We start from the raw sequence: 12,364 nt of genomic DNA, 5'->3' as shown, positions 1-12,364 counted from the left end.
TAGATAATACGTTGAAGCATGAGTTACAGTGCTGATGGCTGTGAATTTAATGTTAGTGAATCAACAATATATATTAATTATAAGATGTCTTTAAGCAGAAACACACATTAATTAAACAAGGTTATGTGTTGATCAGTTCATGAAAATGTAATCAGAGGCTTGCAGGAGCCTAACCCTGTATTTTCCCTGGGGGTAGTGTTTCAGTATTCACTAAATAAGTATTTTTGGTGACTTTATAAAATAACTTTTGGCCAGTAATAAGAATTGATTGTATTCTCAAGTAGACTAAAATAAACAGACTAAAATTGTAAGTGGAACAATGGTGGGGTTTCCTAGAAGAATGGTGCCATGAAATAAATCATCAACATTTAACATCGTTTTCTTCATATGTTGTGCAAAGTTTTGTATTAGTTTTTAAGAAAATAAGTCTCGAGTCACTGTCTTTGTAGCTTTTATTTCTCTTTTGCACAAATTGCAAAATTGAGAATGCAAGATTTTTTATTTCTATCCATAATGACAAAATTGGGAGGAAGATGTTTCACAATTACTAGACAAATCTCAAGGTGAATGTAGATCATCACTGTATGATGATATGAAATTGATCATTTAAGTGAACTCTTTAAACAAATTTAACAATTTGTTTTAACAAATTGTGTAAACAATTTAAACAAATGAGTCTGGAGATAATATTCTACATGAACTCTTTTCACAAATTCAAGAATTGATGAATATATTTCTTAGGTCCCAAAGGAAATAGGATGTTTTTATCCAGTTAGTTATTGAATAGGAAGGATTTTATCATGTAACATTTTGCAGCAAGAACCTGGATCTATCCTGTATTGCTAAAAGGATGTGCAGCAGTATTCTTCTTTTACAAGTGTTTGTGCAACAAAATTTATTTGACACAGTTTGTTTATGAACAAATGCTGAAGTCAGATATACATCCAGAGGTAATTGGGAGGAAATAGATGATGTTGAAAAACTGTCATTCGGTTGAACATTTTAATTGGTTTTTATAAGTCTAAAAGAGACTGTATTTACATGTATGGAGTAAAGATGATGGCCTTTTCCTCCTTACTAAAATGATGCACCACTAGTTTTCAAAAATACTGCATTTTAACAATGTAAGTGTAAGGACAACCAGAAGTAATGATGATTTAGGACTTATTAGAGATATATTTAGAATATATCTGCTATCAGTATTTACAAGATAGATATGTTACATCTCTCTTGTTCTTTATCTTTTCTGTTTTTGCTCCTGTCTCTGAATAATGTATTTTTTTTTCTTTCTCAAGGCAATCTCCACCACTTGTTTTCTTTGCCCTTTTGTGCCTCCCCAAACTAAATGTTCTTGTGAGCCATAAATACTGATAGGAACACAGTGTTACTTTTCTCAAACTTTTTGTATGAGCATTTGAAGCATAAAAAAGGTGGAAAGAATAACACAATGACCAACAGTTAACATTTATTATTACAGGATAGATCCAGGTTCTTGCTGCAAAATGTTACATGATAAAATCCTTCCTATTCAATAACTAACTGGATAAAAACATCCTATTTCCTTTGGGACCTAAGAAATATATTCATCAATTCTTGAATTTGTGAAAAGAGTTCATGTAGAATATTATCTCCAGACTCATTTGCTTAAATTGTTTACACAATTTGTTAAAACAAATTGTTAAATTTGTTTAAAGAGTTCACTTAAATGATCAATTTCATATCATCATACAGTGATGATCTACATTCACCTTGAGATTTGTCTAGTAATTGTCCACATATTTTATCTGTTTTATATTTTTTTAAAGAGATAACTGTATGATCATGTGCCATTATTAAAACTTTAGCATCAAGTTTAACATCATACGTTCATAATTCCAACATTTTCTTGTAGCCTCTCTTTATAAAAGGAATCAACTGTTTAATGGGCTTGCTTGGCAACTTTTCTTTTGCTTTCTGTCCTCTAACATATATTCATATTTACCCTAATTCAAGTGAATTTAATTCCCACTTATTCCTCCTTTTTCTCTATTATAACTTGGCTTTGAAAGGCAAATGTAGCTTGATGATTAAAACTTAATAGCATAGTACCTGGTACATAGTAAATAATAAATGTTAGCTGTTGGGTTTGGTATGCATTCTGTTTTCTTTCTCACACATGGCATCATTGAGTTGGGCTTCTAGTGAATTTTTTTTGTTTTACTGGGTTCATTTATTCCTCCTTCATTCTTGCTTATCATTGACTGTCTTTTCTGGCGATCTTGTTTTAAGCATTCAACCATCTAATTTCATTAGATGTGAAATGTCGCAGTATACCACTGATCTGACTTTCTAGTATACTAGGGATGGGGGTAGGGTTGAGGCTATTTGTTTTGATGAGCTGTTGGGAAAAACTTAAGTAATTTTAAAGATTTGTACAAGAAGTTATGGGTTTTGTGTGTTTGTTGTCTGAGAAGCCTATATTAAATGCTATTCCCGGGACATAAAACTGTTATTATGTTTCTTTAATAATGTATTTCTGAAGTAGTTATCCATTCTCAAAATAGGTATCTCAGTAATTTGATGGGACAAAAATTCTGCAAGAACCAAGATTATTTGTCTTGAGCTTTTAGTATGTAGAAAAAAATTAAAGAGTTCACATCAGTTTTAAAATGAAAATGTTGGTTTAACACGTGGCTTTAACTGTTTTCTCTAATATTGTATTTAATTTTTATTTTTTTGTTTGGAATAGACAATATATGCACATGGTTCAAAAATCAATAAATACACATTGGGAAGTTTTGCCCTTGCATTTGACTACTGTATTTCCCCCTCTACCTGCATCACCTATAAATATGTTTATTAGTTTTTTTGTATATCATTTCAAAATTTCTTTATGTGGATCTAAGTATGAATATACTTATTCTTACCTCTTATATAAAAGTAGCAAATCATATAGTATTCCACATCTTGATATTTTTTTTTCTCTTTGCTAATATACCCTTGAGGTCTTTCTATATCAGTATGTAGAGTTTCCTCATTATTATTATTTTGTTTGTGGAGCATAGTATCCCAATATGTAGATGGAATCCTTTATTGATGGATATTTGGAACATTTCGAGTCTTTTCTTATATACAGTGCTGCAAATACAATACACACGTTCACACATACAAACAGAAACACATACACACATGTGTATTTGTACTCTACCTTCCTGGGTTCTCTAGCTGGACTTGTCTAGACAAAAGGCAGATTAACAAGAGAAAAACAAAACAAGTTTATTAACACATGCGTTGCGCTTACACATGGGACCTCAACACGTGTGTTAATAAACTTGTAATGAGTAATTCAGGTGGTAGAACATGGGCTTACAGAGAACAAAAGAACAGTAAATTTTTTTTTAAAGATTTTTTATTTATTCATAAAAGATAGAGAAAGAGAGAGAGGCAGAGGGAGAAGCAGGCTCCCTGCTGAGCAGGCAGCCCGATGTGGGACTCAATCCCAGGACCCTGGGATCATGACCTGAGCCAAAGGCAGACGCTTAACTGTCTGAGCCACCCAGGCACCCAAGAACAGTAAATTTTTAGAGAAGTAACAGCAAAAAGGATTGAGTTTTGGGGTGGCAAATTGTGGGAAGGTAAATAGGTGGGGAAACTAACCGAAGATAAGGGCTAGTTAGGGAAGTTTGTTATGTAGGTTTTCCTGGTGCCATCTCTGAGCTGATAAGGGTTTAGAGTTGTCTCTGGTGATTAACTTCTGTTCTTCCTGGTAGAGAGGGAAGGGGTGGACACCTTTACATACTTATGTCCTGCTTTTAGGCAAATAGGGAGAGGGCAGATGAGCTTTTCTTGTATCTATTTCTACTTAATGTCTTTGAGCTCAAAACAATCCTATGCTGAAGTACTTAGGTGTATCTGTAGGATATTTTCGTGGAAATGGAATTCCAGAAGGTAAATGCATATGTTTTGTTCGGTATTGCCACATTCCTCTCCATAGAGAGTGTTCTGTGTCACAGTTCTATTATCAGTATATAAGAGTGCTTTTTTCTCCAACAGATTATTACCAAACTTTGGGATTTTTATGAAAATAGTATCTTGGTGTGTGAGTTTTATTATAATCATAAACTTTTTAAATTAATAAACTATTTTTTAGAGTGGTTTTAGGTTCACAGCAAAATTTAGCAGAGTACAGAGTTCCCATATATCTCATCCCCACACATGCACAATCTCCCCCACTATCCACAGTGGTACATTTACCACCATTAACGAACCTACATTGACATCATCCGAAGTCCATGGTTTCATTAGGGTTCACTCTTTGTGTTGTACAATCTATGGGTTTTGACAAATGCCTAATGACATGTAGTATTGCACAGAATGGTAATGATATCATACAGAATAGTTTTATTTACTACCCTAAAATACTCTGTGCTTTGTCTAATCATTCCTCTCTTCCCCCTAACCTCCAGCAACCACTAAACTTTTTACTGTCTCCAAAGTTTTGCCTTTTCCAGAATGTCATGTATTTGGAATCATACAGAGTGTAACCTTTTCAGATTGGCTTCTTTTACTTAGTAATATGCATTTAAGTGTCCTCCATGTCTTTTCATGGCTTGATAGCTTATTCCTTTTTATTGCTGAATAATAGTCTATCATCTGGATGTACCACGGTTTATTCACTATTAAAGGACATCTTGGTTGCTTCCAAGTTTTAGCAATTGTGAATAAAGTTGCTGTAAACATCTTTATGTAGATTTTTGTGTTGACATAAGTTTTCAGCTCCTTTGGGTGAATATCAAGGAGTGTGATTACTTGATCATACAATAAGAGTATGTTTAGTTTTGTAAGAAACTACCAAACTGTCTTCAAAAGTGGCTCTATCCTTTTACATGCCCACCAACAGTGAATGAGAGTTTCTGTTGCTCTCTATCCTTTCCAGCAATTTGGGCCATTTTAATAAGGTGTATAGTGGTATCTCATTTTAATAGGAAGTTCCCTGATGACATATAAAGTAGAACATCCTTTCATAGGCTTACTTGCCATCTGTGTATCTTCCTTGGTGAGGTGTCTGTTCAGTTCTTTTGCCTATTTTTTAATTGGGCTGTTTATTTTCTTATTGTTGAGTTTTAAGAGTTTTTGTATATTTTGGATAATAGTCCTTTATTAGAGCTATCTTTTGCAAATATTTTCTCCCATTCTGTGGCTTTTCTTCTCATTCTCTTGATAAATGTAAACCTTGATGCTTAAAGGTTAACCCATATGGAAAAGTATAAAATTATAAGTGGTTTTATAAATTTTCTAAGTGAGCATATTATTGGCTTCCAAATGTAGTTTGGATTTGCAGTTCTCTCATCAATGAGGTTGAGCGTCTTTTCATTATGATAAAGGGCCATTTCTGTTTCTTTTTCTGTGAATTATCAGTTGACATCTTTTGTCCATTTTTCATTGAATTACTGGTCTTTTTTTTTTTTTTTCCCAACTACATCTTTAAAAATTGGGGAGATTATTTCTTTGAGGTATGAATAACACTTTTTCCCCTGTTTTTCCTATTAGTCTTTTCACTTTGTTTTTAGTTTGTTTTGGTATAAGAATTTTCTCAAATGGCTACATGGAATCTCTTCCTCTTTCCTCAGCTGAGGATTTAGTGTTTAAGTGTTACTGTCTTCCAGAATTCTTCCTAATATCTTTGAAGGTTTTATTTATTTATTTATTTATTTATTTATTTATTTTTATTTTTTTTTTTAAAGATTTTATTTATTTATTTGAGAGAGAGAGAATGAGAGACAGAGAGCATGAGAGGGAGGAGGGTCAGAGGGAGAAGTAGACTCCCTGCCGAGCAGGGAGCCCGATGTGGGACTCGATCCCGGGACTCCAGGATCATGACCTGAGCCGAAGGCAGTCGCTTAACCAACTGAGCCACCCAGGCGCCCCTCTTTGAAGGTTTTAAAAGTATCTCATGTTCCCATGGTGCCTTTTGTTATCTTTATCTTAGCATTTAATCACAGTCCTTATCTCACCTGTTTTTCTGCAGACTGTAAACCCTTTGAGGGCTAGAAATGTTTTATTCTCATTGTGTCTCCAGTCTTTGGAGCAGAAGGGTATACAGTAAATACTAGTGTTTGGTATGAATGATTATTGTTTCTTTGTTTCTTGGATTTTGGTGCCTTTGATTTTATAGCCATTGCTATCTAATTTAAGTACTCTTCATTAGCTGTTGAACTGATCCGTCTTGTCATCTTGTCATTTTCTGCTCTTTTCTATATTTCCTTTGAGGATAGTCTTGGAGATACATTGACTTATTTCTGGGGCCTGTGTGAAAGAGAACAGATCTTTTGAGTGTTTTACTTCTTTATTCATAATTAAGATTTATGGTAATGTTTTGATGTAAATAAATGATGTCATACTTGTAAGTCCTTTTTCTTGATTTTTTTGGGGAGGACAATGTGTTATATCTTGTTCTCTTTGCTTGTTTTGTATATTCCTACAATATAATTTCATTAAAAACATATACACAAAATATATACAGATAACAAAAGATTAGTATAATGAACTTCCACATACTGTTCACCAGCTTCACGAGTTACTAACTCATAGTACTTTAAGGTAAGTACTTTAAATAATATCATTAAAGTTGTATAGATTCTTAGAGGCTATCTAGGGCTAACCTCCCACCCCAAAATGCAGGCTAGTAATCCAGATAGAATGTGAATTTCTCTAACCATAGGGATTTAAACTTTTTTGATGCGGTTGGTTTCTTTACTAACAGCTGCATTTCTACATTGAGCTAAAGTGTGCTTCAGAAGAAACCCTGATTGATTCAGTTTAACAGCTCTTCAACAGGCTTTCAGTTTATTGAAGACAGAAATTATAGTTTTATTAGTAAGCTAAAAAAAGGTTCATTTCAAATGACATCTTAAAAACATGTAGTAGTAGAGTAGTAAACTGATAGACATTACACATCTTAAGGAGACTAAGGAAACAATTTCACTTTCTTTGCTGGTTTGTCAGTGGCTAAATAGGACCAGTATTTTAAATTATTTTCTGGTTTAAAACTTGAATATATTTTAACCACATATGGGGTTTTTATATCTTTGATGTTAAAATGGCAGTCCATAAACTAAAACCTGTTCGTTATGGTTACATTGCCTTTCAGTTCCCTCCTCAGCATATCTAGTAGATGCTTTATTTATGAGATCTGTAAAGAATTTGCTTTTCTATCAGAAATTGCCAATTCAGATTATTTCATTAATTTCAGAATCACTCCATGGTAGTATATGTCAATTATGATTTCATTATTAAATAATTTGGCCCAGGATATTTAAATTATTCCCTTTTCAGCTGGACTCTTCTGTTACTGGTAATGGCTTTGAATGAAGAGCACTTTCTGAGAGAAACTTTATAAACCTTTAACTTCTTCCCCAAAATGTTCAAGTCACTTAATATTTTGAGTCGCTTATGCCCTAGGATGTATATCTGTATTTACCACAATGAGAATTTTATATGGCACATACTTGTTAAATTTTTCAGAGTAACTGGTGTTTTACTTAGTCTGTATTTTATCATTTTCTTAAGCTTTTTTTTTTGTACAAGATGAAGACTGTTTTATTCTCATTGGTAGTTCAAAACTAGAATGTAATGTCTCTCTTCTTGGTTTCTGTAGAGCAGGTTGTTGCCCTGGATGCCCAAAATATCGTAGCTGTTTCATGTGGAGAAGCTCATACATTAGCACTAAATGACAAAGGCCAGGTGTATGCGTGGGGTCTCGATTCTGATGGACAGCTTGGCCTGCTAGGATCAGAGGAATGTATCAGAGTACCCAGGTAACAAAGGTGACCAAAAAGAGGTCTTTAACAATTTTTTATAATAAATTTGTTTTCTAAATTATTCTGCTTACTGTGGGCAAGTAAGAGTTGACATCTAATTATTTCTCCCTTTTAAGTTCTTAAGGACATTTACTACGTAGGTTCTTGTCTTTAATTTGGGCTGAGTGCTATTTTTTATGTACTACATATTTTCCCCTAAATTATTTATGTTTGTAAAGAAAAGGGATGGGGAATATGTACTTTACTATAACTATTTTCTTACTAAAAATTTTAAGTGGTTTAGGCTAATTTAAATTACTAGTTCTATCTTGAGTACCCCAGCTATTGAAATATTTATTAAACATTGGTTGGTTGCATGTTTCTCTATCTTGTGTTTTATTGTTTTTATTGAATATAGAAGTCCCTCATGCTTAGTGTAAAAAGAATTCAGTCACTTTCCACTTTTTTACAAAGCTGTGGCCACGACTTAATTTATGTTACTAATTCATCATAGAATTATTTCAAAATTAAAAAATAAATGCCTTGTTAATGTTGTGTAGTCTTAGAGATTTACATAGGGCATAGCCATTGTTTTAATATTAAAAATTTTAAGAGTATGAACATATTTAGGTAAAAATTACAGATTTAAAGAAAAGTATCCAATTTGTTTTAAATACATAAATAATACAGTAACTCACACTTTTTTTTAAAATTACACAAATTCCCGGGGCGCCTGGGTGGCTCAGTCGTTAAACGTCTTTTGCCTTTGGCTCAGGTCATGGTCCCGGGGTCCTGGGATCGAGCCCCACATTGGGCTCCCTGCTCAGCGGGAAGCCTGCTTCTCTTGCTCCTACTCCCCCTGATTGTGTTCCCTCTCTCGCTGTGTCTCTGTCAAATAAATAAATAAAATCTTTAAAAAAAATAAAAAATAAAAAAAAATAAAATAAAATTACACAAATTCTTGCTTCCTTAAACTCTTGTTCTTCCTTCCTAGTAATAGTTATAGGGACAAAAGAAAACTCTTCAGAGAAACAAAGGTATTAAACTACTTTTAGATATAAATCTAGGTAGCATTATTTTTACACACATTTAGATATTTTGTTTTTAACTTATTGATTAATGTTTGTTTTGGTTTAAGAAATAGGATGTAACTTACTAGGATAAGAAAATGGAACACAGGAACTGATAATATATTTCAGAACAGAAACTTATTGTTAAAAATGAGTTTTATTTAACTAGGAAAGATAGCTAGTTCCTTTAGTAAGCCTATGACCTTTCCTCGTGTATGTTTATTGAGAACTTAAAAGTATTTGCTTTGTTTTAATTTATGAAAATTTTTTTTTTGGTCTTTAGTTTAACGTTTTATATATGTTCTAGTAAAAACTGTCAGTTGAGACTTTTGGATACATCATATTCACATGTTTCCTTGATTGATCTTGTAACTAAATTCCACAGAACTCCCCAAATCCCCTTAATTTCTTTTGTTATAACAATTAAATAACAAACACAACTCTCATTATGCTTTTTATATCTCTTAATGATGGTGCTCTTGGGAGAAAACTTTTTTTCCTTAAGCTAAGTAAATTGAATTTTTTAGTCATTTCAATTTTGATTTATATCAGGAAATGGTAATTTGCAACCAAATAGCTATTGGCTAGATAATAATACAAAGCATTCATAGAAACTTAGTGACCTTACATTTGTCATATCTTCTACTGCTTTTATTTCCTCCCACAAATAATTGTCAGAGAATGGGATTTTTAATTTAAGATTCTTAAAATTTTGTGTTTTTATGATTGAAAAGGGACTTACATGTGAGATTTTCTAAATCACCATCTCAAAACCATGATTTATGTCAAAGCTTTTTAATTTCTTTTACATTTACTCCACTGGTTTCTTAAAATCATACTTACATTCTTGTTGCTCTTCACTTCTAGTATAGGGGATTTCAGTCAGTAATTCATAGATATTTAGTAAATGGAAAGAAAGGTAATTATGAGAGAATTTTATTATATGACAGTTTATTTGGACAGTGCCCTATAATAAATTATGTATTTGCGACTTTATTATTTCATGAACCTGGATGGGGACCTGAAAGAGATCTTATTTGAGTCATTTGGTTTAAACTTGTATGTTTTTGAATTTGCTAAATATGTGTATTAACTTTTAAGCTCTGTGTTAAGGCATTTCTCCTGTTCAACCTACTCAGTTTTCAATGGACTGATCTGATTTGTTATAACATATACATAGTTTTTACTGATAGTTTCATGTGTTAAAGGGCAGTTTAGTATTTTAGTATATTTTGTTTGGGGCAAATCATGCTCAGAGACTGAGTTTGTCTTTGCCTGCCATCTATTTAACACAGGTTTACTAAAGGAATTTCACAAGCCAGTAACATATGGGATAAATAACATACTCCAGACCGGTGATAGATAAATCATACTATTGTTTCAAGCAAGGGGAGATGATAGTAATAAACATCAAATTTAGTTGAGGTATATCTTTATATGACTTGATACTAGGGAGAGATGGCTTAGCCAACTGAGAGCTGATTTCCTCCTGCCAGCACAAAAGTAAAAGTCCCCTGTTGTAGAGCATGTTGCTAAGGAAGGATACACCTAGCAAGTGTTGATGGGCCAGAGGATCTTTTCCCTACAACTGCTGCTTGGTTTTTACCACTGAAGGTTAAAAAGTCTCCTTTATTGTGGCTGGCACTAATTGCCGTGTCTTTGGAGAGCTATTTAGATCAGCTAAGACCTAAGAGTCTGGGATAGTCCTCACAAACTCTCAGTATTTTTGGTCTAAATGTACTCTAGCTAAAGTTTTTCTTCATGTGTTTTTATTGGTAAGCCCCCAGTGGAGCCCCACAGCAGCTGAGCCACTGAATCATCCAGAACAGATGAGATTAATGACATCCTGACACAGCTTACTTCATCTTTATATTCAAACAGCTTTACTCTTAAGAACAGTTTCATTTTGTCATAAACAAGTATGTTTGAAATCATATCAAATCAATATATGACAAAGAAATATATTTTTATGAAACACTGCCAGTGATTTTTTTTCTTTTTTAATTGTGGTACCAAACCATTTTTAGATGCAAGACTTTTTATATATGCTTAGAGATGTCAGCCAGCTTTGTAAATTTTGCATTCATTTTGAATAAAACGTGTAGAAGACAGGAGGAAGCTCAACTATATGTAAATAGATTTTTAAAAAATTAGTGTTTATAATTTTTTTGTAAGAATGGGTCAGAAAAGTGAAGATTCACTTTAGGCTGTACTTTCTTGAAAACAAAATCCATTTTTATGCCAGTAGATAAGAGTATTTAAATTAAGCAGCACTTTAAAATGAAAGAAGAATGTAAAATTAATAATAGGTGATAGTTGAAGCGGTTACTACTTTGATAATCTTTTCCTATTTCTTTCTTTTTTTTTTTTTTTAAAGATTTTATTTATTTATTTCACAGAGAGATAGCGACAGCAGGAACACAAGCAGGGGGAGTGGGAGAGGGAGAAGCAGGCTTCCCGCCGAGCAGGGAGCCCGATGTGGGGCTTGATCCCAGGACCCTGGGATCATGACCTGAGCCGAAGGCAGACACCTAATGACTGAGCCACCCAGGCGCCCAGTCTTTTCCTATTTCTAATTTTATTTTGTTTTGAAATCACTACTCCTTGGGGAAAGATTATTCAGTACTAACGCTAGTCTCTCTAGACCTGCATTTCTTTCTTTCTTTCTTTTTTTTTTTGTTTCAAAACTTTATTTAAATTCAAGTTCACATATAGTGTAGTATTAGTTTCAGGGGTAGAATTTAGTGATTCATCAGCTGCATATAATACCCAGTGCTCATTACATCACGTGCCCTCCTTAATGCCCACCATCACCCAGTTACCCCAGCCCCCCACCAAACTCCCCTCCACCAACCCTCAACTTGTTCCCTATATTTAACAGTCTCCTATGGTTTGCCTGTAGACCTGCATTTCTGCCTAGTTATTTCTTTTTATGTAGGATATATGTTACACCTTTATAAAAATAAAAAAGTTAAGCCTAATTTTACTGTCTTTTATTTAGTTTGATGTAAGTGGAAATACATACTTTTCCATGCAAACTTTAGAAAACCAGTTGTTGGCAATAAAATTGTGGGTTTTTTTTTTTTTTTTTAAATTCTGTTTCTTGGACCTATGCAATAAAAACTATGAAAGGGTGGTATAACATGATCCTTGCGAGAACAACTATTTCTGGATTATAGAAACTAATTAAATATGTTTGACTTGTCAGCTTGGTCAAAAGTAAAATTTATTTTCTTGACCTCCCTCAATTTTGAACATATAATACAATTTTAGATTAAAAAGAATAAGTATTTCTTAATGGTAGAGACTAGATTGTTAGCATAAATTTTTCAAAAGTGAAAGAAGAGTTGGTGCTAAGACTTCTCAACTCACTAAGGAAGTTTTGGCTTCACTGGGAAATAGAAAATTGTTATTATGTTTTATTGGTAAAATATATTTTTAAAACCACTTTATTGAGGTATAATTGACATACAAAATAATGTAAACACCTTGTTGAGTTTGAATTTGACAAAGTAT

At 33.0% G+C, this 12,364-nt stretch overlaps 1 protein-coding gene across 5 annotated transcripts in view; it reads left to right on the top strand.

Annotated features, from left to right (window-relative positions):
• Positions 1 to 12,364, top strand: part of HERC4 (HECT and RLD domain containing E3 ubiquitin protein ligase 4) — a 138,243-nt gene that overhangs the window by 20,372 nt on the left and 105,507 nt on the right. For 4 of the 5 annotated variants that reach the window (XM_032423959.1, XM_032423958.1, XM_032423961.1 and 1 more), the window contains one exon: positions 7,637 to 7,796. In XM_032423959.1, coding sequence (XP_032279850.1) covers positions 7,637 to 7,796 — 160 coding nt within the window. Of the gene's footprint in view, positions 1 to 5,158; positions 5,669 to 5,916; positions 7,797 to 12,364 lie in introns of those variants that run through there. The other variant, XM_032423960.1, reaches the window with a different exon arrangement.

This window comes from Phoca vitulina, unplaced genomic scaffold (assembly GCF_004348235.1).
Source record: "Phoca vitulina isolate PV1807 unplaced genomic scaffold, GSC_HSeal_1.0 scaffold29, whole genome shotgun sequence".
Taxonomy (NCBI): domain Eukaryota; kingdom Metazoa; phylum Chordata; class Mammalia; order Carnivora; family Phocidae; genus Phoca; species Phoca vitulina.
The sequence above is the reverse complement of the archived record's forward strand: the minus strand, read 5'-3'. Positions and strand labels throughout refer to the sequence as shown.